The following is a 26,195-nucleotide window of genomic DNA, read 5'->3' as shown; positions in this document are numbered from 1 at the left end:
ACTTTCTCACATGTGTGATTAAATGGTGGAACTCCTTGCTACAGGAAGTCATTGTGGCCAAGAATTGAGCAAGAGTCCAAAAGAGATTGAATATTTATATGGATATTAAGAATCTGTGGAGTTGTTATAACTGAATGTCAATGAATGTTTGGAAGGGATTTAAAACCCCATGCCTCAGGGTTTAAAATAATCTCTAATTATCAGTGACCAGGATGAGCCTATGTGGGGCAGGCAGATTATCCCACATCTGATACTGAAGGGGTCGTACACCTTTCTCTGAATCTTCTGGTTCTAGCAACTGTCAGAGACAGGTTATTGGACTAGATGGACCTTGGGCATTAACGTTCATGATTCTTATGTTCATGCTCCACCCCTTCACAGCTCTGACATGTGACTGGACAATGCCTGTTTCATCTTCACAGAACAAGTGAATACATTCCATCTCAGGGGCTAATGTATATAACTGATGTTTCTGAGTGCTGGGGGCCTCTGGCTGTTGGAAGTGAGAGCAGGGGGACTATCTCTTCTGTGCTTTCAGTGGACCCCCCTGCTGGTATTCAGGCAGCGAGGAGGTAAAGGAGGCACCTGTCTGACTGGAAAGCAGATGGGGAGAGTAGGTTGCAAGACCCAGAGGGTAGTGAGGAGAGAAGAGGGAGGCAGAACAGGAGCCAGAGTTTTGAGGGGAAGCAGATGTAGAGGGAATGGAAGCTAGTGGGAAGTGGCTGATGCATACGAACAGTATGGGATGGGGGAAGGGACTCTGGGCATATACAGGAGCTGAGGGAAGGAGGTCCTTGGGGAAAAAAGGTAGCATGTGCTCATATAATTATAGACTGAATCATTATGCATAGGTAGAAGGGAGACAAACTGAAGTTGCACAGGCAACCTTAATTCTGTCATTTCCTAAACTGAGTGCTTGACTTTGCAAGAAGTTACTCACCTTTTGCAGTAACAATGGTTCTTCAAGACGTGTGTCCCTACGAGTGCTCCACAACCCGCTCTCCTCCCCTCTACATTTCAGAGTTCTTGCCAATGACTCTGTGGTAGAGAAGGAACTAAGGGGCAGTGGGCCTTGCCCATGCATGCTGACTAGCCTCATGGCATGGCCCAAGGAGGCATAGCGCATGTGTGGCCTAAAGGCCGCTGCTACCAAAGTTCTCAGTTCAGTAGCGCAAGGACCCAAGCCAGAAGTGGCGGAAGCTCCCTAAAAGTGTGTGTGTGTGGGGGGGGCCACTGGAACCTGAGCTGTGGCCCTGTCTCCCCCCCAAACCCCACTCCTTCTCCCCAAGGCCCTGCCCCACACCGCCTCTTCCCACTTTTAAAAGTGATGGGGCCATAGCCATGTTCTGGTGCCCCTGATGCAAGCATACCTACAGTGGAGCACCCATAGGGACACTACTCGAAGAACCACCTTAATGCTCCTTTAATGTAGGGTTTTTTTTAAATGTACTATGAAAATAAAATGGACTAAAGAAGCGATCCAAAAGGGTTGGAAAAAGTGTGGGGGAAGAAACACTACTGTGCAGGTGTTAGCTTTGAATTTACTGATGTTTGTCAGATTAAAATCTCAGACTTAGTGTTGCACTAACCGAGGATTTTCTTCTTATAGTTTTAATTCTGTAGTTCCACTTACTGCACTGAAAAAGCACTCAAAGGAAAACGAGAAGCTTTGCAATTCAGAGATTTTGAAAGTAAGCAAGCGGATGATGATACAACCACATGAAAGTTTACTATGTAACCTGTCAGATTTTTGCATAGTATGTTACAGAAATCTTCCCCGCCCTTTTCCCCACCCCCAAATCTCCTTCCCTGTCTAAACTCTTCAGTCAAGAGAATCAGTTCAGAGACACCATGGGCAATCACAGAGGGGTATAGGTGTCTATACAAGCTGCACTTCTTTAACCTCAGAGGAATCTCTCCCATCTCCATCATGCCGATGAAATGACGGCTTCTCCAGGCATGTGGGTGAATAGAATTGTACTGCACATCCTTCTTGTGGTGCTATCTCTGGATATCTGTCAGGTTTATGGTAAGACGCTTTATCAATCTAATGTGACTTAAGTTACTAGCCTTCATAGAAAACCATGTACCCAAGTGATTTTCAGTGTAGTCTGGGTGAGGAGAAATTCAGATTGTGAAACTATGGTATGCTGGATGATGGTGGAATAAGATACAGGACATAAATCTAATAAGGTAAAATAATGAGCATGTGGATTATGGATATTAAAACCAGGCCTCTATGTTACCGTCTAGACTGAAAGTCAGCTAATTGGGACTGGGCTCTCTCCAGTTCCTGACCAAAGCCTCTGCCAGCTGTGCAAGGGTAGAACCCAAGCACCTTGTTAAAGTTCTAAGGTTCTACCAGGTGTGGTTTGACCCTAGAGTGCCGGCAGAGTGCTTGCATGTCCATACCTAGTAATTACCAATTACCTCAGTCACATGTCCTAAAAAAAACAAGGGGTCTAATTTTCCTCTCACTTTCTGCAGTGAAACTGTTGACTTTAATGGGGGGTCTCCTGATTTATACCAGTATAAGGAAGAGTTGGTCCCTGTATTTATAAAGACATTGTGCCTTATTCATCTACGATAATTTTCCTGAAGTCAGTGGCGTTACAACAGAGACTTTAGCCCATGGTGATTATGGAAAGAGAGGTTCTGGGTTGTGTCACAAAGAAGAACAGCCTTTTAAATTTATCCTTTGCGTTCATGGTTAAAATAATTTAGAGTCAAGGATGACAAAGATAAGCACATCCATTACAACTGCTTATTGCCTCTCATGTGTTTGTTACTTTTAATTCAGTCTGAACTATTCCAGTCCATTCCATTCGTCCAAAATAGCGTGAAACGGTGCACATAATATGCTGTAAGCATTAAACTGATTTTGAAAAGTTATGCTATGTTAACCTTAAAGTTGTATTTCCACCACTGCTATAATTTACTGCACAGTACATACTTGTAATATTACTTGTAAAACTCCTATTAATAGCGTGAAATAACGATTAAGTTAAAGTGCATGTCATTAGCAGTTAAACCACAGATCATGGGAAAGTCAGAGGTGTGGGGTAAAGGACGTGCCCTGCCTGGTTAGCGATGTGATATTTTCTACCGCTGACTCAGTGTGTGACCTGACCTTGGGCAAGTCACTTAATCTCTCAGTACTTTGTTTTACCCATTTTAAACTAACAGCTATCTACCTCGAAGGTTTTGTGAGCTTCTACAACTACTGACCATCTCCCTCAGGGCTCTGTGGAAGTCTACTCTTCCCTTCTTAAGCTTCCTTGTTGAATTTAGCGTCACTCTGCCATTGCCAACTCCCATGTCTGGCAATGGCCAGTGTCTCAGATAATCACTTCTCTGCCTTATTCCATATGGCCCATATGCATGGGTCAGCCTCTCCAAATTTATCAGCTAGGCCCCTACCCTCTCCACATTTAAGTCTTGTCAAAAATCTGTTTCTGCTATGTGCGCTATAATGAATCTTGTGTGCATATAGAAAATCCCTGGTTTTGTTCCCCTTCCCTGACCTACATCTAACACTGCCTGTCTGTCCTTTGTGAACTCCCCAAAGCACGGGCCATCCCTTCTTATATACTTAGAAAGTGCCTTGCACATCATGCATGCTACCGCAAACAAATAACAGAACGGCATCAGAAATATTACACAGTGCTGAAATTTGCAAAAGCAGTCTCCATTATTGCCCATGATTTCACACGTTCATAATTTCTGACACATTTACATTTTGGCCATTAATTTCTTATGCTTGTTCTTCACCTGAAGAGTTTAAGCCAAATTGCTTCAGTCATTTTTGACATAGGACTGAAAACGTTTCCCCTCCCCTAACGTGGACAAAAACTGACCCTTTTTGCCTCTACAGAGACAGCTCACCATTGACACTTGATGTAAGGAGTCATCAGTAAGGAGTGTATGCTTTCTTAAATTTGGAAAAAGTAGTATAACCTCACAGGCACAAAATGTCAAATGAGTGGAAAATCTCTGAACGTACTCAGTACACCTCTATTATTTTTAGCCTAATGAAACCTCACTAACTCTGTGACATGAAAGTGTATTTTTTCCCCACCAAGCCTGATGGGAACAGGAACTGCTGCTCTCAAGCAGCTGCTGAGGCAGTCTGCACGGAGAATACTATAAAAGTCTCCCTGAAACAGAGTCCTGCCAAAAGTATTGTCTTAACATCAGGGAAAGGAGAAGACTGAATGGAAAAAATGAAGGACTCATGGTTTTTGCACATTACTCTGCAAATTCTAAACTTCTGTTAAAAAACAACAACAACTTATTATCAACCTGCAACCAAAGTGATTTGTTTTCATGGTTGACATGATCTTGCAAAGAACTTTCACCAGCCAGAAAACAGCAACGACTATCTATCAAGCATCTCAGTGGGAAGCTGAATTTCAAACAGTAATTGCTATAATTATTCACAGGAAATTTTCTCTTTGTAGATAAAGAAGTACATTGATGAAGCATTAAGGTAGCTCTGATAAAATTAAGCGAAGAAAGGCAAAAATTAAGCATCCAATAACAATATTAATTAGCCATGTTGCATATGTGGAATATTTTGTGACGTTTAAAAAATATCATCATGGATATTTAGCGATATAAAACACTACATTTGTGCAACGTGACTGAGATAGTTCTGCTGCGGGAGCCTTAATTGTGCACTCGTGTTTTATTTGTTAGTCCACTCCAAATGTCAAGGAAATCAATTAGAAGAGTGCCTTCTGCAATACTCCTCTCTTTGGTCCCCTTTCCCTGTATTGCAGATGGGACCAGTAGCAGATTTGCCCACCAATCTCTCTCTTTCTCTCTCTCTTTTTAAATTAGCAGATTAGCATAACTAATTAGCAGATCTCACTGCCACTCTATATTCTTTAAACCAGTGGCTCTCAACTTTTCTAACTACTGTGCCCCTTTCAGGAGTCTGATTTGTCTCACATACCCCAAGTTACACCTCACTTCAAACTACTTGATTACAAAATCAGACATTAAAATACAAAAGTGCCACAGCACATTAGTACTGAGAAATTGCTCACTTTCTCATTTTGACCATATACTTATAAAATAAATCAATTGGAATATAAATATTGGGTTTATATATATATATATATATGTGTGTAGAGAGAGAGAGAGAGAGAGCTGTATGATGCAAGTTAGGTTGACATAATTTTGTAGTGTAGACATGGTCTGAGTCTTTTTAGAGTGCCTCTTGCCATAGTACCTCTGTCGACACACCTTTCTGAAGCACTTAGAGGAGAGGGAAGTGATCAGGAACAGTCAGCATGGCTTCACCAAGGGCAAGTCACACCAGACTAAACTAATTGCCTTCTATGAGGAGATAACTGGGTCTGTGGATGAGGGGAAAGCAGTGGATGTGTTATTCCTTGACTTTAGCAAAGCTTTTGATATGGTCTCCCACAGTATTCTTGCCAGCAAGTTAAAGAAGTATGGGCTGGATGAATGGACTATAAAGTGGATAGAAAGCTGGCTATATCGTCGGGCTCAACAGGTAGTGATCAATGGTTCCATGTCTAGTTGGCAGCCGGTATCAAGTGGAGTGCCCCAAGGGTTGGTCCTGGGGCCGGTTTTGTTCAATATCTTCATTAATCATCTGGAGGATGGCATGGACTGCACTCTCATCAAGTTTGCAGATGCCACTAAACTGGGAGGAGTGGTAGATATGCTGGAGGATAGGGATAGGATACAGAGGGACCTAGACAAATTAGAGGATTGGGCCAAAAGAAACCTGATGAGGTTCAACAAAGACAAGTGCAGAGTCCTGCACTTAGGATGGAAGAATCCCATTCACTGTTACAGACTAGGGACCGAGTGGCTAGGAAGCAGTTCTACAGAAAAGGACGTAGGGGTTACAGTGGACGAGAAGCTGGATATGAGTCAACAGTGTGTCCTTGTTGCCAAGAAGGCTAATGGCATTTTGGGCTGCATAAGTAGGGGCATTGCCAGCAGATCGAGGGACATGATCATTCCCCTTTATTCGGCATTGGTGGGGCCTCATCTGGAGTACTGTGTCCAGTTTTGGGCCCATCACTACAAAAAGGATGTGGAGAAATTGGAAAGAGTCCAGTGGAGGGCAACAAAAATGATTAGGGGGCTGGAGCACATGACTTATGAGGAGAGGCTGAGGGAACTGGGATTGTTTAGTCTGCAGAAGAGGAGAATGAGGGGGGATTTGATAGCTGCTTTCAACTACCTGAAAGGGGGTTCCAAAGAGGATGGATCTAGACTGTTCTGAGTGGTAGCACATGACAGAACAAGGAGTAATGGTCTCAAGTTGCAGTGTGGGAGGTTTAGGTTGGATATTAGGAAAAACTTTTTCACTAGGAGGATGGTGAAGCACTGGAATGGGTTACCTAGGAAGGTGGTGGAATCTCCTTCCTTAGAGGTTTTTAAGGTCAGGCTTGACAAAGCCCTGGCTGGGATGATTTAGTTGGGAATTGGTCCTGCTTTGAGCAAGGGGTTGGACTAGATGACCTCCTGAGGTCATAGAATCATAGGATATCAGGGTTGGAAGGGACACTTACAGCAGTGCAGCCATGCCGCTGTAGTGGTTAAAGAAGATGCTACCTATGCTGACGGGAGAGCTTCTCCCATCAGCGCAGGTACTCCACCTCCCAGTTAAATGGTAGGTATATCAACAGGAGAAGCCCTCCCATTGAAATAATGCTGTCTATACTAGGAGTTCGGCTGGTATAACTGCGTTGCTCAGGAGTGTGGATTTTCCACACCTATGAGCAATATAGTTCTATGGACATAAGTTTGTAGCGTAGACTAGGGCTTAGAATATAAAGAGTTTTACATATCAAGAACACAAATATTCAGATAGAGAGTTGGCAAACTGGTTTTCCAAAATGTAACATCACCTGATCCCCAAACTTTGGTCCCAAACTTTAAGTTTACATGTGATCTTGCAAAGCGGGGTTGGTTTGTGCCCTTTGTTGTTTCTTTATGATGACTGAGTGTGGCTCAGAAAGTTTGCTAAACAAACAAAAATGTTCTTGCTTTTGTTCTGCCTTAGAAATATCAATCATGTTGAAGAATTTAAGGCCAGAAGGGACCACTGGATTCTCTAGACTGACCTCATGTGCAGCACTGGCCACCAACCACCACACAGTCTGTTCTTAGAAACTAAGCGGCATCAAGTCTAATTAGTACTTAGATGGGAGACCACTTACATACTGGAAGACTCAGGAGGAATTGCTCTTCCCACCTAGTCAGCACCCCAGAATGGAATTAGGGGTTGCTAGCATTGTTCTTTTCTTTAGATAAAAGGTAAAAGCAAGATCCTGGCAGTTGCGGTTCTTAAAGGGAGTGATTTTTACAAGACCACAGGGTCTTGGCTTCACTGTTTTTGATGATGGATTCTTACATAACTCAGATGTAAACTAGCACCAGCTGTTAATTGAAAGATCAGGATGGTCAATTTTTAACACAGTGTTTCTGAGTTAGTTAAGTGTTGCGAATCTCAGTTAATCAGATTCCACCTGCATGATTAATCATAAACACACAGATCTCCAGTTCTCCTTAATGTTTTCCAGGACACAGCAAAAGAAAACAAGACTTGAATTTTTAATGTAAACAAACAAACAAAACAAAATAAATAAAGTAGGGCTGTCGATTAGTCGCAAGCTAACTCATGCAATTAGCTCAAAACAATTTATCATGATTAAAAAAATTAATTGTGATTAATTGCACTGTTAAACAATAGAATACCAATTGAAATTTATTAAATATTTTTGGATGTTTTTCTACATTTTCAAATATATTGATTTCTATTACAACACAGAATATGAAGTGTACAGTGCTCACGTTATATTATTTTTTATTACAAATATTTGCACTGTAAAAATGATAAACCAAAGAAATACAGTAGTATTTTTCAATTCACCACATACAAGTACTGTAGTGCAATCTCTTTATTGTGAAAGTGTAACTTACAATATAGATTTTTTTTGTTACATAACTGCACTCAAAAACAAAACAATATAAAACTTCAGAGCCTACAAGTCCACTCAGTCCTACTTCTTGTTCAGCCAATCACTAAGACAAACAAGTTTGTTTACATTTACAGGAGATACTGCTGCCTGCTTCTTGTTTTCAATGTCAGCTGAAAGTGAGAACAGGCGTTCCCATGGCACTTTTGTAGTTGGCGTTGCAAGGTATTTACACGCCAGATATGCTAGACATTCGTTTGCCCCTTCATGCTTCGGCCACCATTCTAGAGGACATGCTTCCATGCTGATGATGCTCGTTAAAAAAATAGTGTGTTAATTAAATTTGTGACTGAACTCCTTGGGGGAGAATTGTATGTCTCCCATTCCGTTTTACCCACTTTTTGCCATATATTTCATGTTAGAGCAGTCTCGGATGAGGACCCAGCACATGTTGTTCATTTTAAGAACACTTTCACAGAAGATTTGACAAAAACGCAGAGAAGGTACCAATGTGAGATTTCTAAAAATAGCTACAGCACTCAACTCAAGGTTTAAGAATCTGAAGTGCCTTTCAAAACCTGAGAGGGATGAGGGTGGAGCATGCTTTCAGAAGTCTTAAAAGAGCAACACTCTGATGAGGAAATTATAGAACCTGAACACCAAAAAAAAAAAAGAAAAGCAACCTGTCAGTGGCATCTGACTCAGATGATGAAAATGAACATATGTCGGTCCACTCTGCTTTGGATCGTTATCGCCAAAACCCATCATCAGCATGGATGCATGTCCTCTGGAATGATGGCTGAAGCATGAAGGGACATATGAATCTTTAGCGCAGGGATCCTCAACCTTTGGCACTCGGCCCACCGGGGTAAGCTGGGGTGACCAGATGTCCTGATTTAATAGGGACAGTCCCGATATTTGGGCCTTTTTCTTATATAGGCTCCTATTACTCCCCACCCTCTGTCCCAATTTTTCACACTTGCTGTCTGGTCACCCTAGGGTAAGCACCCTGGCGGGGCGATCCAGTTTGTGTACCTGCCACATCCGCAAGTTTGGCCAATTGCAGCTCCCACTGGCCGCAGTTCGCCACTCCAGGCCAATGGGGGCTGTGGGACGAGGGATCTACTGGCTGCCACTTCCTGCCACCCCCATTGGTCTGGAGTGGCGAACCGTGACCAGTGGGAGCTGCGATCGGCCAAACCTGAGGATGCAGCAGGTAAACAAACTGGCCTGGCCCACCAGAGTGCTTACCCTGGCAGGCCGCATGCCAAAGGTTGCCGATCCCTGCTTTAGCGCATCTGGCATGTAAATATCTTGTGACGCTGGCTACAACAGTGCCATGCAAAAGTCCTGTTCTAACTTTCAGGTGACATTGTAAACAAGAAGCGGGCAACATTATCTCCTGCAAATTGTAACCAAACTTGTTTGTCTGAGTGATTGGCTGAAGTAGGACTGAGTGGTCTTGTAGGCTGTAAAGCTTTACATTGTTTTATTTTTGAATGCAGTTTTTTTGGTACATAATTCTACATTTGTAAGTTCAATTTTCATGATAAAGAGATTGCACTACAGTACTTGTATTAGATTAATTGAAAAATACTATTTCTTTTGTTTTTTACTGTGAAAATATTTGTAATAAATATAAAGTGAGCACTGTATACTTTGTATTCTGTGTTGTAATTGAAATCAATATATTTGAAAATGTAGGAAACATCAAAAATATTTAAATAAATGGTATTCTGTTATTGTTTAAGAGTGCAATTAATTGCAATTAATTTTTTTAATCATTTGACAGGCCTGAAAAAAAGCCTTTAAAGTATAAATCATTGGAAGGAGGATTTTCCTCTCAGTGAAATAATAGCATGTGCATTAATGTGAGTGGAGATATTTATCTCAGTGACACAACAGAAAAAAAGATATTTATGAAGAATCCAGTCTAGCCAGAAATTAAAGTTTGTCTCTCTGCATCCCAAACATTAGAGCAATCAAATGATCTAAAAGAATCTCTGTCTTTTGCAGTATAAGTTATTAGAGGACTACAAGGACTAGTTTGATACACACGCAATGCATATTTTATAGATTCCTTTGTCTTCTTTAAAGTCTGACATCCAAGTACTGATCATGCGTGGCCACCCTTGTTTCAAGACACAAATTCCACTACATCTGACGTAAACCGGCCAGCTTTTTCAAGGCCTCGGCTAACGACTCTTGAATTACCATGCACTCGCACATCTACAATATCATTTCTGGAGTTGGTTAGTTACACCACTATTGTTAACTGTTAATAAACCACAGCACAGGAAACAGGCAGAAATGTTCAAGAGATATTCTTACAGAAGAAGGAAGGTGAGCATTATTCATCCCCAGTAAAGCTTGCAAGAGCACATATAAACTCTGTATAACTGCACTAGAGTCCAGAGTTTCCCCTTGCTAATGGATACTCTGGTTAATAAAGAAAAAACATCTCCCACTTCCTAGGACGCTGTGTTTATTTAGGCACTTAAACCAAAACAAAGCAAAACCTAAGGCTTACCTCAGACCACTTCTTCCCTGAGTCAGAGACCCACTACTGCTTTTTAAAGAGAACCTGCAAAGAACTTTTCAAAAATTGGCTTTGTGCCCTTTAATTACATATAAGGCAGGCCTGAAATATTTTAATGTTGTTTTTTTTTACTGCTCTTTTTTCCGCTTAGAAAAACCTGGAATATCAGGTCTGATTTTCCATTGGCTTTGTAGAAGGGCCATTGGGAGGTCTCAAAGCATATTCATTGTGGGCCCCAACCATTTAACTGAAGGAGAGAGTATACTGGATTTGAACAAAGACTTCTTTTATCCCAAGTGTTTAGTTATTGCAGTTAAATAGATATTAACCAAAACCCAAAACTGGAGGAGTTTTAAATAGTCTGTCCCAAATTGTCTTCCACTGTAATACCCCAGGTTTCACTCATCTGATTCTCATGATGTTACCATTGCACTAGCTCTCCACTCTTCAGTAGCATCTTTCAGCCTAGACAGGAACTGAATCTTTAACATTAAAAACCGAGCAGAAGTGGCTTTTTTGTTTTTTTTTAGGGTACACACACACACACACACACCCCATTATGCAGCAAAGAAACAAAAAAGGGATACAAGCCCATTTTCTTTTTGCAGATCACTATTAGCAGCAGCTGGGTGACCTTGGGCAAGTTACTTCCCTTTTCCGTGCCTCATTTTCCCCGTCTGTGAAATGGGGATAATGATAATGACCTCCTTAGTCAAGTGTTTTGAGATCTGTTGATGAAAAGCACTATGAGAGCCAGGTATCATATTATTACTATGCCTCACACTTACAGGCTGAAGAAAGTGGCTGTGGGAGAGCAATCCCTCTGGCCTTTGGAGAGTCAGTTTTGCCTCCCCAGCACTCTTATCACTGCAGCAAGCCTGATTGTTGTGGTTTCCTACAAGTGACGCTGAATGAGCAAATAGCAGTACTTGCACTGCAGCCAAGGAGAGCATCCCACTTCTGTGAACACTGAAATCAGACAGGAAAAGAAAGGATACTACCCATGTTCAGGGGCGGCTCTAGCCATTTTACCGCCTCAAGCACGGCGGCACACCGCGGGGGGCGTTCTGCCAGTTGCTGGTCCTGCGGCTCCGGTGGACCTCCCGCAGACGTGCCTGTGGAGGGTCCGCTGGTCCCGCGGTTCCAGTGGACCTCCCGCAGGCGTGCCTGCAGATGCTCCACCGGAGCCACGGGACCAGCGGACCCTCCGCAGGCACATCTGTGGGAGGTCCACCGGAGCTGCCTGCTGCCCTCTGGCCGACCGGCAGAGCACCCCCCTGCGGCATGCCGCCCCAAGCACGCGCTTGGCGTGCTGGGGCCTGGAGCCGCCCCTGCCCATGTTCCTCTCTTTGTGCCTACAGAGTCCTATTTCTTCAGACAAAGCAAAGAGTTTGTTCCATAGGGAGGAGGGCTTTCTGCTGTACCAGCACTTGTTATTGTTCAAATGTTAAGATAAAGTTGTTTTGTAGTCATGCACACACACACATTTTCTTTTTAAAAGAGAGGAAAACATGAATCACATTCTCCTGGCTGAGAAGCAGATGAAAACATTTTATTCAAACTCTCTCTTTAAAAAAAAAAAATCACCTTTTGGATGAGACAAAGTATGAGCACTCTCAATGCAAATGGAAATTTTTGTCAAGTTCAAAGCAAGTGAAACATTCGTGTTAAGCATGGAATGGCTCCTTCTGTCTTAACTGGTAGCATTGCAGGGAGTTTACGGGAGGGGGATTTCCCTCGGTGATCATCTATGTAGGCTGGTTACATCTGGTCTGGAAAACTGAAATTCCCAGTCTCATGGCACAAGCAGCAGAAGTGCAAGTTTATCCATGTTTCAGTCCCAACTTGCCTCCATCAGACTGCTTCTGTCTCTTTCCTGGCTTTTGCTTGGCAAACCGTGTTCAGGAGGACAGGGCCGAATTAACTCTCCTGTGGGCCTGGGGCTATTAGATTGTGTGGGGCCCCTGGAAGTTTGGAGTGGGCTCAGGGCTAGAGCAGGGGATTGGGGTGCAGGAGGGGGTGAAGCTCTAGCTGGGTGGGGGGTGGGCTCTGGGGTGGGGCCAGAGATGGGATGGGGTAGGGGTGCAGCAGGAGGTTCAGGGTGCGGGCTCTGGGTGGGAGTTCAGGTGCAGAAGGGGGCTCAGGGCTGGGATGGGGGTTGGGGTGCAGGAGAGGGCTCCAGGTTGGGGTAGGGGTGCACGAGGGGGTGCACCGACGGCTCCTGGTTTTTGGTGCAGCATGGTCCCTGGATCCCTGCCTGCCTTGGTTCTGTGCTGCTCTGCTCCCCGAGGTGGCTGGCATGTCCGGCTCCTAGGCAGAGGGGTCAGGCAGCTCTGCGCGGTGCACGCTGCCCATGCCCACAGGCACCGCCCCTGCAGCTCCCATTGGCCATGGTACCCAGCCAATGGGAGCTGCGGAGCCAGCGCTGGAGGCAGGGATTCCCTGAATGCCCCTCGCCTGGGGGCCACAGGTGAACATTGGCAAGCCAGCGCTTGCAGCTCCAGCCCCAAGGGATGGCACGGAGGCTCGGGGACTGGTATCCGGCCCGTGGTGTGGAGACTCGCTGCAGGCCAGATGAAAAGAAGCAGCGGGACGCATCCGGCCCGCTGGGCTCCCCTTAGCCTGAGGGTCTGGGCGGCAGGCCCTAAAGCCCCTGCATTAATCCAGCCCTGCAGGAGGATAGCTCAGCAGCCTCTTTAAGGGTCTGAGCCCAGCTCAGCTCTTCCGCATCTCTTTGCCACAATCCAGGGAGGTCCTTCCACCGCATCAAGGTATCTTGTCCCATCCGAGATGATTATTTGGGTGATGTCTGCTTTTTAGCTAAATACGTGGTTGAACAGGAATGTGGTTTTACTAACATTTACATGACTTAATCTATGTTGTTCTTTAGTTCCCGCTTACAAGAGAGTCCCCTCAGCTACATACATCATCCCTTAGAGAGTGTTTATGAAATGTTAATTGGGTGATTCTTCCTCAACTAATAGCGAATGGTGATGTTTCTATTTCTACACCACCATAAAAGTCTGCAGTGGCAGACCCCTTGCATCCCTGCAAAGCTCACTGTAGGATCAGGATCTAATTTACGACAAGACAGGGAAGATAATGCTGGTGTGAAAGGGGAAAGAAGAAGCTACAGAAATAATAAAACAATATTGCTTTGGATCCTGATGCCAAAGGAGTGAGGGTTACTAAAGGTTTGTTTTAAAGCTGAGTCAAAGGAAGGAAGGACTAGACTGTGTAGGCCTCCTGGAAAAATAGATTTTTGACGAGAAAACGGCAGGAGCCGAGTTGGTTTGTGTTACTGACCATGGACAGCAATTTGGACGAAGAATAACACATCTAATGTATTTAGGGAAGAGCCATCAAGTATATGCAGTATCAGACAGGCTTACTACAAAAAACTATACATCAAATTTAACATTCTGATATAGGCATCTGTCACACGCAGTGATAGCATCGAAAGGACGGCTAGCAATTTGTGATCATTGCAGGTACTGTATTTCCGGAAGATTATTATAGACGTTTTAATGTTGTTCTGGCTGAAACTTCTGCTTTCTAATTCTAGCTCTTTGTTTCCATTTTTAGACTATTCAGCCACGCGCAGCTGTTGTGCCCTGCACACCAACACTCTATTTGTACTTTCCTTTCCTCAGAAATAGAAGGGTCTGAGCTACAGACCAAGATGATGATCTCACTTTCTGATTTAGGCTCCTTTCACATGTGCTTAACTTTCACATATGCTTAACTTAAAGCATATATTTAGCCCCATTGAGTTCAATGGGATTAGTACTGCATGCATGCTTACAGTTATATATGTGTGCAATTGCAGGAGAATATTAAAAACAACAGATTCATATTTTGTAGGTTTAGAACATTCATAATTTCTTTTATTTCAAGGCACCTGCTCTCAAAGTCCTCGGTGTGCCTTAAAAAAAGTAAGCTGAAAACACAGTTTACAATAACTGGACACCACTATTAGATTGTCAGCTATTTGAGGCAAAGATAGTATTTAAAAATAAAACAACACACTGGCAGCACATTGTCACTACTAACGAAACCACCAGAACCTCAAGTAAATCCCAGTGTAGCAACAAAGTCTGAGAAGAAAAATGGGGGGAACCACTCCCGCCCAACCCCGCCCCCACATAATTATGTCCTTTCTTCCTGATTCCAAATTCAGAAGCAATATGTGAGGGGCAAATTACACAACAGTGGGAGGAAGTGGGTTTAAGGGAATCTAAACTGGCACCACATTCACATTCTTCCAGGTGGTATGCTCAGCAAGTTACCTAGCTTAGACTCATTCATACATCATCTGTAAGGGTAAGGAGGAGCCGGGGAGGTTAAATCCACAGCTTTTTGAGTTTATCTGCTTCGACCACACTTGAGTACACACCACACATGTATTGTGAGCACGGACTCTGCACTTATCATAAACTCTGGATTCCTCTTTCAAAGTGAACTAAACTTTGCTGTGAAGTGCGTTAGTCCAGTTTATTGTTTGTGTGCACACAATGCTGCTGCTAACTACTTTGGCAGTTTTCCAAAGGCTACACCACACCACCTTAGAGGCAACAGTTACTGACCTGTTTGTTTACTTCTGTGCCCTGCCCTGGAGTCAAATTGATCAGATGTCCCCTCTCTCATTTGGATTTAGGAGTGGGGGACAATGTTGGAGGAAAAATGAGGCCAGATTTAGGATACTTTCCCCCTCTCTATTTTTCTATTAATGCATAAATCCTCTAAGTTGTGTGAGAGCTAAGGGGGCTCTATACATAACACACATAACAGAAAACCACAAAAGCAAGGAAATGAAGAGTTAAGGCATCTAACAGTACATAACTTTTATGTTTCCTATCAGAGAGGCACAGCTCACCAGTAGTGCAACCAGCATAACCTTAACTCTGCCCCAATTTTGAAGAGACTGCATTTTCCATCAAAAATCATTTTGACAGAGAATTCTTGACCTACTATAATGTCACAGCTGGACTAGATTTGAACCAATAGACAAAAGTTGCATCACATTACCAGTCTTCTGTAAGAGCCAGTTCTGTGTCCCTTGAGATGAAAGAACCCATCATCTATGCTTTATCTTCTTTCAGAGAGCCCATAAAAGCAGACAAGGCAGAGAATGGGCAATGACAATCAGAAGAGACTATGAATAGAGCTATAAGGAGAAGAGACACCATGAAACAATTGTAATCTTTCAGGTTTTTCTTCTTTTCCAGGAAATGTGACTGGGAACTGTACTGTTGAACTTCAGGTTACAAGAGGTTACAGATATGATGGAAAACCTGGGGACTCCCTCAGTATAGAGTGTCCAGTGAAGTACTGCACAGAAAAGCCGGCCATGAACTGGTGCAAGATAGAGGGGGTACGCTGCTTACTTCTGAAAAATGAGTCAAACATGCACACAGCCTGGGGAGAAGGGAACATGTTTGTTCTGAACATTGTACCTGTTCATCAGAACAACAGTGGATTATATCGTTGTCAAGCTACTGTGGGCAGCTTAAGCAGTAAGAGCCATTCAGTAATAGTTACTGTTCAAGGTAAGCATTAGAAGATAAAGAGAAACTCCTTCAAAACTAGTTATCATAAGTGATTCCAAAGTTTAAAAACTCATTCTAGCTGGAAGCCTGTTTCTACAAACACACACACTATTCAGTGGCACAGTAGTAATCCAAGTGGCCTCCTAAGCATTCTTACCTGTCCCAATCTGCTCCTGTTAATGTCTGTCTTCCCTTTTTTTGGCTCTCTTAATGGTCATTAGGAAGAAATCAGGAAAGACCCAAGAGGATCAGGAAAAGCAAAATACATTCATGGGGGATTCTAAAACTCTTGGGATTTAGGATGATCCATGAGAGGCCAATCTAGTAATAAGAAATATAAGTCAGTCAAAGCCAAGGAACGTAAGGAAAGGTACAATCTGGTCACAAGCTGCACAAATCAATCAAGATGCAAAAGGGTGCATGTTATTAGACAGGGTCAACACAGTCCAAGGAATGAAATGGCTTAGGAGAAAATCATGCTGAAAGCAACAGTTGTCTTACAGAGAGTACAAAGGGAGTGTATGAGTTTGTGCTATGCCTCTTGGAGGCACAGAATACAGTACAGTCCCAGCAGCAAGAGGGATATGATGCCCTGGGCTTGGTGTGGTTCCCAGAACAACTCAGAGGTCTGCTCTACCTCATGGCAGCCCTGCCTGGGCTGCTTATAAGCAGCTCCGCAACCAGGAACTGTCCAGTATGGCTCGGGCACAGCCCTGGCCTACTCCAGCAGTAAGGCTGTCTTACACAGTGTCTGCAACAGGAGAATTCTCTCCTACTATGTTAAGGAGCTTTTATGGCCTCTGTTCACTGCTGCAGCAATGTACCTAGGGTGCAGGGATAGAGTAAATCCCTCACAGCATTTATTGCTGAACCGTGCAAGGCAGTTTAGCCTGTGCCCAGCTCATACTAGTCTCTTGGTGTGAGTTAAACTCTAATAGAAAGTGCTGAGCAAATAAGAAAAAAAAAGTATTCACAAATGTATTTTCAAAAAGTGACATAATATCTATTTGCAAATTATGTACTTGGCTGATTTTTTTAAATGTCAAAGTCTTTGAATAAAATGTGTGTGTACTACTCAAGCAGCCTTAGGAGACAAGTGCTGTGCCCTCCCACCAACTTCCTTCTTTCTTGTTTTGTTGTTTCCCTTAATTGAAAGTAGAAGTCATGGAGACTTCACTGTAAGATTGCTCTTTGAGTATGGAAAACATAACTGGAACATAAAGTTTACCAAGTTCTCAGATCAGTTTCAATTCTTGTCCTGCTTTTCTTTTTCAGAAGTGGCTACAAATGCCCCCACAACTCCACCATCAAGTAAGTTCTGATCTTCTCTCATAAAATAGGGGAACTATCCAGTATTTATATGACTGTGTGTGAGGAGGGTCATATATTTTTGCACATACTGAAATACTGTTTAACCTCATCACTAAATCACTGTTGCTCACACCATAGCTTGAATGTTTCACTTAGAACTAAACAACCATCACCTATGCCAGAATCCCCTGTGCTGCCCACCGTAATGCATGAATATATCAGCATAAGCGAGACAAAGCTAATTAGACACTTCATCATAGTGTAACAGATTGTTCAGTTCACACACATTTCTCTCAGACTGCGTAATACATGCTACTCATGTCACTCATGCTGTTCCAGGAGTCACACTGTATCAGAATTGTAGTCTTTGATTAATTTACAGTACAAAATGCACAAGTCACTAATAACAGGTTCTTTTACTCAGGTGACTACTTAAATATTTGTTATAGGAAATGAGATTGGTGAGTCACATATATAGAGACATGAAGACTTTATTTAGTACCCAAATGCAAGCAAGCAAGTATAATTACAGTCATAGAAAAGTCAGATGAGGATAGAAAAACTATTCCTGACTGCATATTTACAACCTTATGGAGATCATTATGAGTGAAGATGCAATGAATAGTACATGGAGAAGTACTGTAAGTGGGAGTGATGATAAGGTTTCCAGCCTGATGTTCCAACTAAGGGCTGAGTGTACATTTTTTATACACCTTTCCATTACATCCACACATGTATGGGACCATATTTGATTAAGTCTCAGCCTGTCCTTGTATAGCAGGGGTCAAAGGCTTATAAATAAATATATGGAGATATGCCTATCGCATAGAACTAGAAGGTCATGGAGTCCAGCCCCCTGCCTTCACTAGCAGGACCAAGTACTGATTTTGTCCCAGATCCCTAATTGGCCCCCTCAAAGATTGAACTCACAACCCTGGATGTAACAAGCCAATGCTCAAACCACTGAGCTATGGGAAAGGGATCACCAGCAAAAAAAGTTTGAGAACCACTGTAATGTATAGCATTCCAGGGGGCCAATATCAGAGTTTGGGCTGCTTGCATGGCCAATTTGCGTCAATGTATTTCACAATAGTTTTGATGGGTGAACTTAGTTTTGCTGCATGGTTACATATACCAAAAAGTCCCTAAAATGTCATTATTTTAATGTTTATTAGTCTATTCCTTTGCAGTTTACTTGTTTATCACAAGATACATATGGCTAAAAATTATAATTGTAGGTTAAGTACTTATGCTAAATATTTAAGCCTTATGCTAACTACTAGTCTCTGTTAGGCGTTAAACTTGTTGCAAAGCCTATTTCGACTATTTATACATTTTGTTCTTCCCTACTTACATTACAGCTTTAATATCCGCATTTATAAGCATGTTAGCTTTTAATATATAGGTTATAGTTTAAACATAAGCATAAACCTTCCAAGATCAGTTCGGGGTCAAGGGTCAACAGAACATAAACAAACAACATCTGAAAAGGCAGCAAAGAGTCCTGTGGCACCTTATAGACTAACAGACGTTTTGGAGCATGAGCTTTCGTGGGTGAATACCCACTTCGTCGGATGCATGTCAACATCTGAAAAAGTGGTTGTGGACAATAATTACCCAAAGCCATAATCTGTTTAGTCTGCCTGGCCTATTCAGGGGTGTCCCACCCACACACTATGAAAGGCCATACACTATCTAACCAATGATGCACAGCTGTGACCTTGCCAACAAAAGGGGATCTGTGCACCTTATACATTACATGGCTTTTAAAATAGATATAGGGGAAATGATCTTTACTATCTTTGTCACCCACATTTAACATACTGTTCTTTTGAAATATGACAGGCAGCAAAGGTACAAAATCTCATAGGTCCCTACAAGTCTGGCTCCTCTGCCAGCCCTTCTCCTTTCTAAGCTTTTCCTCCTGCTGTCCCTTAAAGGGAACCCAAAGCTCCTGAGTCCATAGTTGGGCACCTAGACATATGGCCTGATTTCCAGAAGTGCTGAGCACCCAGCAGCTCTCATAGACTTCAGTGGGAGCTGCTGGGAGTTTAGCACTTCTGAAAATTAGGCTAGTGCCAAAGTCTGGACGGAGGAGTCTGTCTTTAGGCATCCATTTCTGAAAGTCTTGGGCCTTGAGTTTAGTTGAGAAAAAAATAAAATGGAACCTCCCAAGTTAGTTTTTTCTATGTTGCAAAAAATACAGGAAAGGAAAAAGAGAAGAGGAGGATCGAATTTGGAGCAGAAAAAGGAAGTTTTGAGCAGCCCCCTAACCCCAATCCCCCTAAGAATTTCAGACAGCCTTTCACCCCTCACAATTCACTAAATATATTCCTAATATATACTTTAAAATGCTTGGTTAACTAGCCTAATTCAAGTTACTCTAAAAAATGTGTGGTTAGCAGATTAAACAAATTGGTACATTGAATTTATGAACTAATCGGATGGCTCAGAATAATCCAGCCAACATCCTATATCATGTACTAATACATCTTAGAGGAATTTGCAGGTGCCACTAATGTCACAGAAGCTCCTCAAGGACCTAACAACAACAATAAGAAGTGGATTATTTATGCCCTACCATCTCTGGGGGCATTGTGTCTCCTCATCCTTATCTGCTTATGCCTGTTGTGTTGTCTGCGGTGGCACCAAGGTGAGCTCTCATACCACCTCCTGTTCTTCCTTTTGCTGCTGTGGGCAGTCTCATTTGCTTTTGTCTGGTTTCCACTATTTAAAATGTCCCTTCTCTATGTACTGTTAAAATGTCTGAGAATAATCATCCCCAACTGACAGATGAGCTAGAACATGGCCAAGGCCTAGCAGATTATGATGCTGATTCTTTGGCAGCTTTATTTGTCGCACAGGCTACTCTCGTCTAGGGATAGTGCAATAGGTTTGGATAAAATAAGAACCCACCTGTAGCAGGGTGGACCCTGCTCCTGCTGTGAAGGGGTTTAAAAAGTGGCCTGGCAGGGCTTGAGAGCAGTGGCTCTCAAGGCTGAGCTGATTGGGGAAGTGGCTGCAGCTGGGGGCCACGCCCCAAACAGAGCAACAGGGCCTTATAAGAAGGCAGGGAAACCAGAAGCCAGACAGTCTCTCTCTGCCTGTAGAGAGAGATGGGCCTGGCTGCAGGGAGCTAGACCAAGTACCTGAGGGAAGTAGGGCTGGGGACAGGCTAAGGAGCTGGGGAGCTCTGGCCTGGAAAGCCCCAGGCTGCGGCCTAGCAGAGGGCAAGGTACTGGGGGTTGCAAGGGGCAACCTAGGGGTAAGCAAAGGCAGCAGGTCCAAACCCCCTTTGCCAATGATGAGTGCTGGCTACTGCAGTCTGCCCCAGCGAATGGGGGCTAGATAGAGACTGGGCAGTAGCCAACACTGAGGTGAAGTGGGGATAGTAGGGTGGGGGTTCCCCTGGGGAGGGGGAGACCCGGTTAAAGGGGCACCGGGGTCCTGGGAGGGACACGGAGCCAGTAGTAACAGACAGGTGGATCACTGGCCTGCAGAGGGCGCTCCGGGCTGGAACAGAGCTAATTCCCAGAGTCACCAGCAGGAGGCGCCGTGGGGGTGAGTCTGACCCGTTACACCACCCAAGCCTCAAACTCCACTTCTTTAGAAGTTTGAAATGCTGTGATTTGCTCTTTGTCTCTCCCCATCCCCATTTTACAGATAAGACATTAAACAAGAGTCTTGACCATTTATGGTCATTACAGATCCCTTGCTACAGTTCATAAGAGTGTGAGAGTTAACCTTGCAGTCCTGATCACACTCCAACTAATTACATTCTGCTTCCCTAATTTCCCTTTGTATTTTCAATTAGATACAATATTCTTCTTCCCTTTCTAAGATGTAGTGTCATGGGCTATTACAAAGATGCTATCTTCCACCTCAGAAATGGAACCCACAGTTCCACTACCTTGTCATTTCAGTGGTGGGCAGTGATGGGTCATTTCCCTTACCTATTTCTCAGTGGCTTTCTAAGGGTTAGTTGGTTAATATTTGAAAAATGCTTTGAGACTTTCCAATGAAAGGTGCTGTAATTGCCTAATACATGGCTCAAGTTTATTGAGTGTTTTCCATGCCTGATGCCTATGTCTAGTATGTTTATGACTAGAACTGTCTCCCCTCCAGTTAATCTAAGAGAATCTCCCTCCCCCCCAATATACTAGGAAGATATCTTTTTACATTTCTGGGGCTATGGAGGGATAGTTATATTTCCCAATAAACTGTAGAATATGTTTATTACCCTTTGTCAAAATAGATCTTCCTGAATCCAACCTGGGCATACTCTAACTCGATTTTCATGTTTTGGGGTGTATCCAGTAAGGAAAGGGGTATTTTACTGATGTCCATAACCCTTTTCTACTAGCAGAAAGACAATTCTCACAGTTGTTTTATTGATACACCATTTTCTTTTTTTTTCTCCCCAGTGAAACCCAAGACAACCCCAGTAACCTCACAGAAGGAAATGAACACGGTATGTTTGAGCTCTGTGCTACCAAGCCTTGTCATATCCTGTATTATTGAGTGCTGACAGCGTGCTTAGTATTGTACAAACATATAGGAAGACAGTCAAGGAGCTAACCGTCTAAATAAAAGACAGACTACGTCTCAGTCATGTAACAGCACATTGGCTGAAGGTGCAAAGTTCAAGTGAAGTAGTTTTATTTTGTTAGTCCATGTTCTATAGTTGTTGGGTTGCAGCTGTATAAGGACTAGTGGAAGAAATCCCAAATTTGAGTTGGGTTTTGAAGGGACAGAGGGATGACATTCCAAATATATGGGAAGTGCGGAAGCAGGTGCAAAGAGGATACAGATGGGGTTTTTAGGACAGGACTCTGGAAAGAATACAGGCAGTGGCAAGGGAAATGGAAAAGCATAGAAGCAGAGATCCTAGTAAGGTTGGAGCTGGGTAATGCAGTGAAGGTGAGGATAAGAAGTTTGAACTTGACATGGAAAGTGAAATAAAAAAAAATGTGGCTATATGTATTACCATAGCAGTTATGAACCCCAGTCGTGGACCTGGACTCCATTGTGCTAGGCATTGTACAAAGAACAACAACAACCAAAAAGACAGGCCCTTCCCAAAAGATCTTACAGTCTAAGTATAAGACAAGAAACAACAAATGGGTACAGACAGGTGAGTTCAAGGAAACAATGAGACCATATTCATTAGTATGATAGTCAATGGTCTCATCACACCAAGAAGCCAGAGGCCAGTGATCCGATCAGAGTAGCAAGCAAAGGAAGGTAGTGTTAGAGGCAGCATTTTTTGCAGACTGTTGGGGGACTAGAAATGACAGTCGGCAGCCAACGTGGAGTAGATTGCAGTAAGCAAGGTGAGGGAAGACAAAGTAAGAAGGAATGAGAGGGAAGAGTGGATTTCAGTAATGTATAAGAGGAACTGATAGATTTGGAAAAAGGAGAGTCATGGAATGAAAAAAGGAAAGACAAGAGTCACATTCAATAACATTGCGAGGCTGATATAGAGGATGGCACAGTTGTCAAAGGTGATGGAGAAAAGAAGGGAGTGGGCTGAAGAGGAAAGAAGGGGAGTTTCAATTTTGTCACTGTGAGCTTGATTTGTCAGTGGGACAGCCCAGAGATGGCGTAAACGTGAGACTGCAATGAGGGGAAGAAGGCAAGAGATGTGGGAATCATCTACCTAGTGATGGTAGTTGAAACTGTGGGACTGGATGAGCTTGCCTAGTGAGAGTACAGAGGGATACGTGGAGGGGACAAAGGACAAAACCCTGAAACAAAAGGAGAGGGGAGAAAGGGAGAAGTTACTGGTGGAAAAACAGAAAGATGGTGGAGAAGAAGGAGAAAATTGAAGCCCATGGAGGAGAAGTGTCAAAAAAACAGTGGGAAAGATGAGTGAAGAAAAATGGTACCTGAATGTGGCCAGCATGAGGTCATGTGATACTTGTACGGAATGTTCCAGAGGAGTTGAAAGGCCATAAACCAGACTAGATAAGATTCAATGGGGTGTTACAGGAGAGAAGATTGAGATGGCCAGAACAGACTTTCCACTCAAGGAGGGAGATTGAACTTAGGTGGATAGGCAAGTGGGGTCCTAAGGAGGGTTTCTTTAGGAAAAAATATGAGTGAACTTGTAAGCAGACAGAGATGCTGGACAAGGGATGAAAGAAGGAATGACAGATTAGGAGACAGAAGGATGGGGACAAATAGACAGAGTCTTGCATTCTCAGACTGGATGGGTGATGGGCAGGGAGAGCCATGGAAGAGAGAGGCACAGAACGAGTGAGTTAAGGGAGCTCTTGCAACATGATGTTCAATTTTACCCTGAAACTGATATCACATGGAGAGAGGGTAAGAGGGGGAAAGAAAGGAGACAAAGAGTTTGGGAAGGGAAGTAAAGGTAGAGAAAGGCTAAAGATGCAATGATTTCTAACTTTATCGCATAATATGGTGCATTACCCTAAAGTATATTCCAGGGAACCTGGTTGCCCACCTTTCCACCAACATTTATCCATCATTTTTAATGCAATTTTGTAGCAGTAGAGCCCACCTGAATGAAACCTTATGCCACATCTCTGTTAAGTCTCACATGTGTGCTTTGCCCAGCCGACACATATCTAATACACAGGGGCGGCTCCAGGCACCAGCACACCAAGCATGGGCTTGGGGTGGCAAGCCATGGGGGGTGCTCTGCCAGTCACCGCGAGGGTGGCAGGCAGGCTGTCTTTGGCGGCATGCCTGCGGAGGGTCCGCTGGTCCCGCGGCTTTGGCGGACCTCCTGCAGGAGTGCCGCCGAATCCGCGGAACCGGGGACCTCCCACAGGCAAGCCACCAAAGGCAGCCTGCCTGCCGTGCTTGGGACGGCTAAATACCTAGAGCCGCCCCTGCTAATACACAGTTCCACACAGAGCTGAACACCATTCTGTTCTCTTGCAGGTCAGCAGATCTACATGTGCTCCATACCACACCGATAGGACCACGCATGACCCCAGTGAAGGGTCTACACTTTACTATTGCTCCATGGCTAGCCTGCAGCAACCATCGGATGACAGCACAATATATGATAATCATGTCCCTCACTGGAATGGTAGCAGGGCAGCAACTGGCAACGCCTGTGACAGTGCTGCTGTTGATTCCTACCAGCCCTCATATGAGAGCGAAGATGTCCTTGTTTATGCTTCACTAAACCATTCTAGTATAGAAAAGCTCCCGAGAAAGGAGCAGGATGTGGAAATTGAACTTACAGAATATGCCACCGTTTGTGTGAAGAAATAGCCCTGGCAATGACATATCTTTAACTTGGCCGGCACCATAACGTTACATGTCCTGCAGTGACTCAAGCTTTAAAGCAGGAGCATAAGTACACCTTCTAAACAAAGAGGAACTCTCGTCAGTAAAAGCATGCTGATTCTTATGATATGTGCTGGAATTCACACTTAAGCGAAGTCCATGTTCATACTTGGATATTAGCAACCACATGTTTGTTATCTTCCACGTGGATTCATTTGAAGCTTTCATATTCCAGGAACCCCCTGCTCTGATCAAAGCACTGCCCAGAACAAAGTCAGAGTTTGGATAGGATCAATAAAACCTGAATAATAAAGGTTAGGAGCATTGGAAAAGAAAACAAATTTAAAGGACAATGAGCTAGATTAGGTCCACTGGGGGAAAATATGAATTATTTTTGTTGAAGAAAATTTTTGATGATATGAATTTTGCTTGAGGAACATATTTAAGCATAAAACTGGGAGGTGTTCTGTGACTATGAAGAACATATCAACCTGCTACTAACTAAAAAGCAAGCTAATGTTTTTTGTTTTTGTTTTCTACTACTAATTTATAATTCTCAACCAGCAGCCTATCGCCATGAGTGTATATGGAGTTATCTAGACAGTATAATATATATATATATAAAGAGATCATGTTTGCAATGACAGACAAGAAAATAATTATGTGAGGTTAAAGAGGCAACAAAGAAGAGGAATGTATTGATAAACTGCAGGATACACAAACAGAGGTAATAGATGCATACATTAATTTATGCATTTACAGATAAACAGATGTCATGTTGATGAGATGCATTTCAGGTGAATCGGTGGCTCAGCCTGTTCAGATGGAAGCATAGATTGTAGGTGAACATGGAATTCACTTTTCTGTGGAGAGCCATGATTGGGGAAGCCAAACACCAGCAGTTTGCTGAATGCTGCTGTTCACCTTCTTACATGTAAAATGAACAGCCACCACATCACCCAATTCTCAAACAACTCTACTAGCTTCCTATTTAGCTCAAGATCCAGCTAGAGATTGCCCTTTTAAAAACTTTCTATGGACTTACTGTGACCTACTTCTCTGACACTTTGTTCCTCCCAACCACACTCTTCTCATAGCCTTCTCCACATCCCATCATATCATCTCAAAACAGCTGGCAAAAAGAGCCTCACACTCTTTCTAGATCCTGCCATCTCCCTCCCCTTTCAAAATCTTATCTGAAACATTGTGTCTCTGGTTTATACCAACTGATTTCCCTCCACCTCTGATTTCACGTTTAATTGTACTGTTTGTTTATGTAGAGAGCCTGGGATACAACTGCATGAAAGATATTATACAAGGCCAAGATGTATCGTGCTGCTGAGGTGATAAACAAACAGGAAAAAGGATATATATCTACACAGCAAAGAAAAACCGCTGGCTGGCTCATGCCAGACAACTCAGACTATGGAGCTGTTTCATTGCTCTGCAGACTTCTGGGTTTATGCTGGAGCCCAAGCTCTGGATCCTCCCACCTTGCAGGGTCCTAGAGTCTGGACTCCAGCCAAAGACGTCTACATAGTAATGAAACAGCTGCCATGGGCC

The 26,195-nt window shown here is 43.3% G+C and overlaps 1 protein-coding gene and 1 long non-coding RNA gene across 5 annotated transcripts in view; one reads left to right on the top strand and one right to left on the bottom strand.

Moving 5' to 3' along the window:
• LOC123361774 overlaps positions 1-26,195 on the bottom strand; it is an 81,282-nt gene that overhangs the window by 7,719 nt on the left and 47,368 nt on the right. The gene's annotated exons all lie outside the window — the stretch shown is intronic.
• Positions 1,868-25,255, top strand: BTLA (B and T lymphocyte associated). 2 transcript variants are annotated; one of them, XM_045001905.1, is made up of 6 exons: positions 1,868-2,029; positions 15,735-16,055; positions 17,331-17,366; positions 19,876-20,019; positions 21,791-21,837; positions 24,279-25,255. In XM_045001905.1, exons 1-6 carry the CDS (start codon positions 1,942-1,944, stop codon positions 24,615-24,617), a joined length of 975 nt encoding a protein of 324 aa, XP_044857840.1. In that variant the 5' UTR covers positions 1,868-1,941; the 3' UTR covers positions 24,618-25,255. The 2 variants fall into 2 exon arrangements, with proteins under 2 accessions (XP_044857840.1, XP_044857839.1); XM_045001904.1 differs by having other exon boundaries at positions 19,864-20,019.

The sequence above is a fragment of the Mauremys mutica genome, chromosome 1 (genome assembly GCF_020497125.1).
Source record: "Mauremys mutica isolate MM-2020 ecotype Southern chromosome 1, ASM2049712v1, whole genome shotgun sequence".
Taxonomy (NCBI): Eukaryota; Metazoa; Chordata; order Testudines; family Geoemydidae; genus Mauremys; species Mauremys mutica.
Note: the sequence above shows the minus strand (reverse complement) of the source record. Positions and strands in the feature narration are given on the sequence as shown.

Excerpts from the sequence above, each read along its gene's own strand:
- BTLA (XM_045001904.1), top strand. The coding sequence starts at position 1,942 with ATGACGGCTTCTCCAGGCATGTGGGTGAATAGAATTGTACTGCACATC. Across the intron at positions 2,030-15,734 it reads GGATATCTGTCAGGTTTATG|GAAATGTGACTGGGAACTGT; the intron begins GTAAGACGCTTT and ends CTTCTTTTCCAG. Across the intron at positions 21,838-24,278 it reads CACAGAAGGAAATGAACACG|GTCAGCAGATCTACATGTGC; the intron begins GTATGTTTGAGC and ends GTTCTCTTGCAG.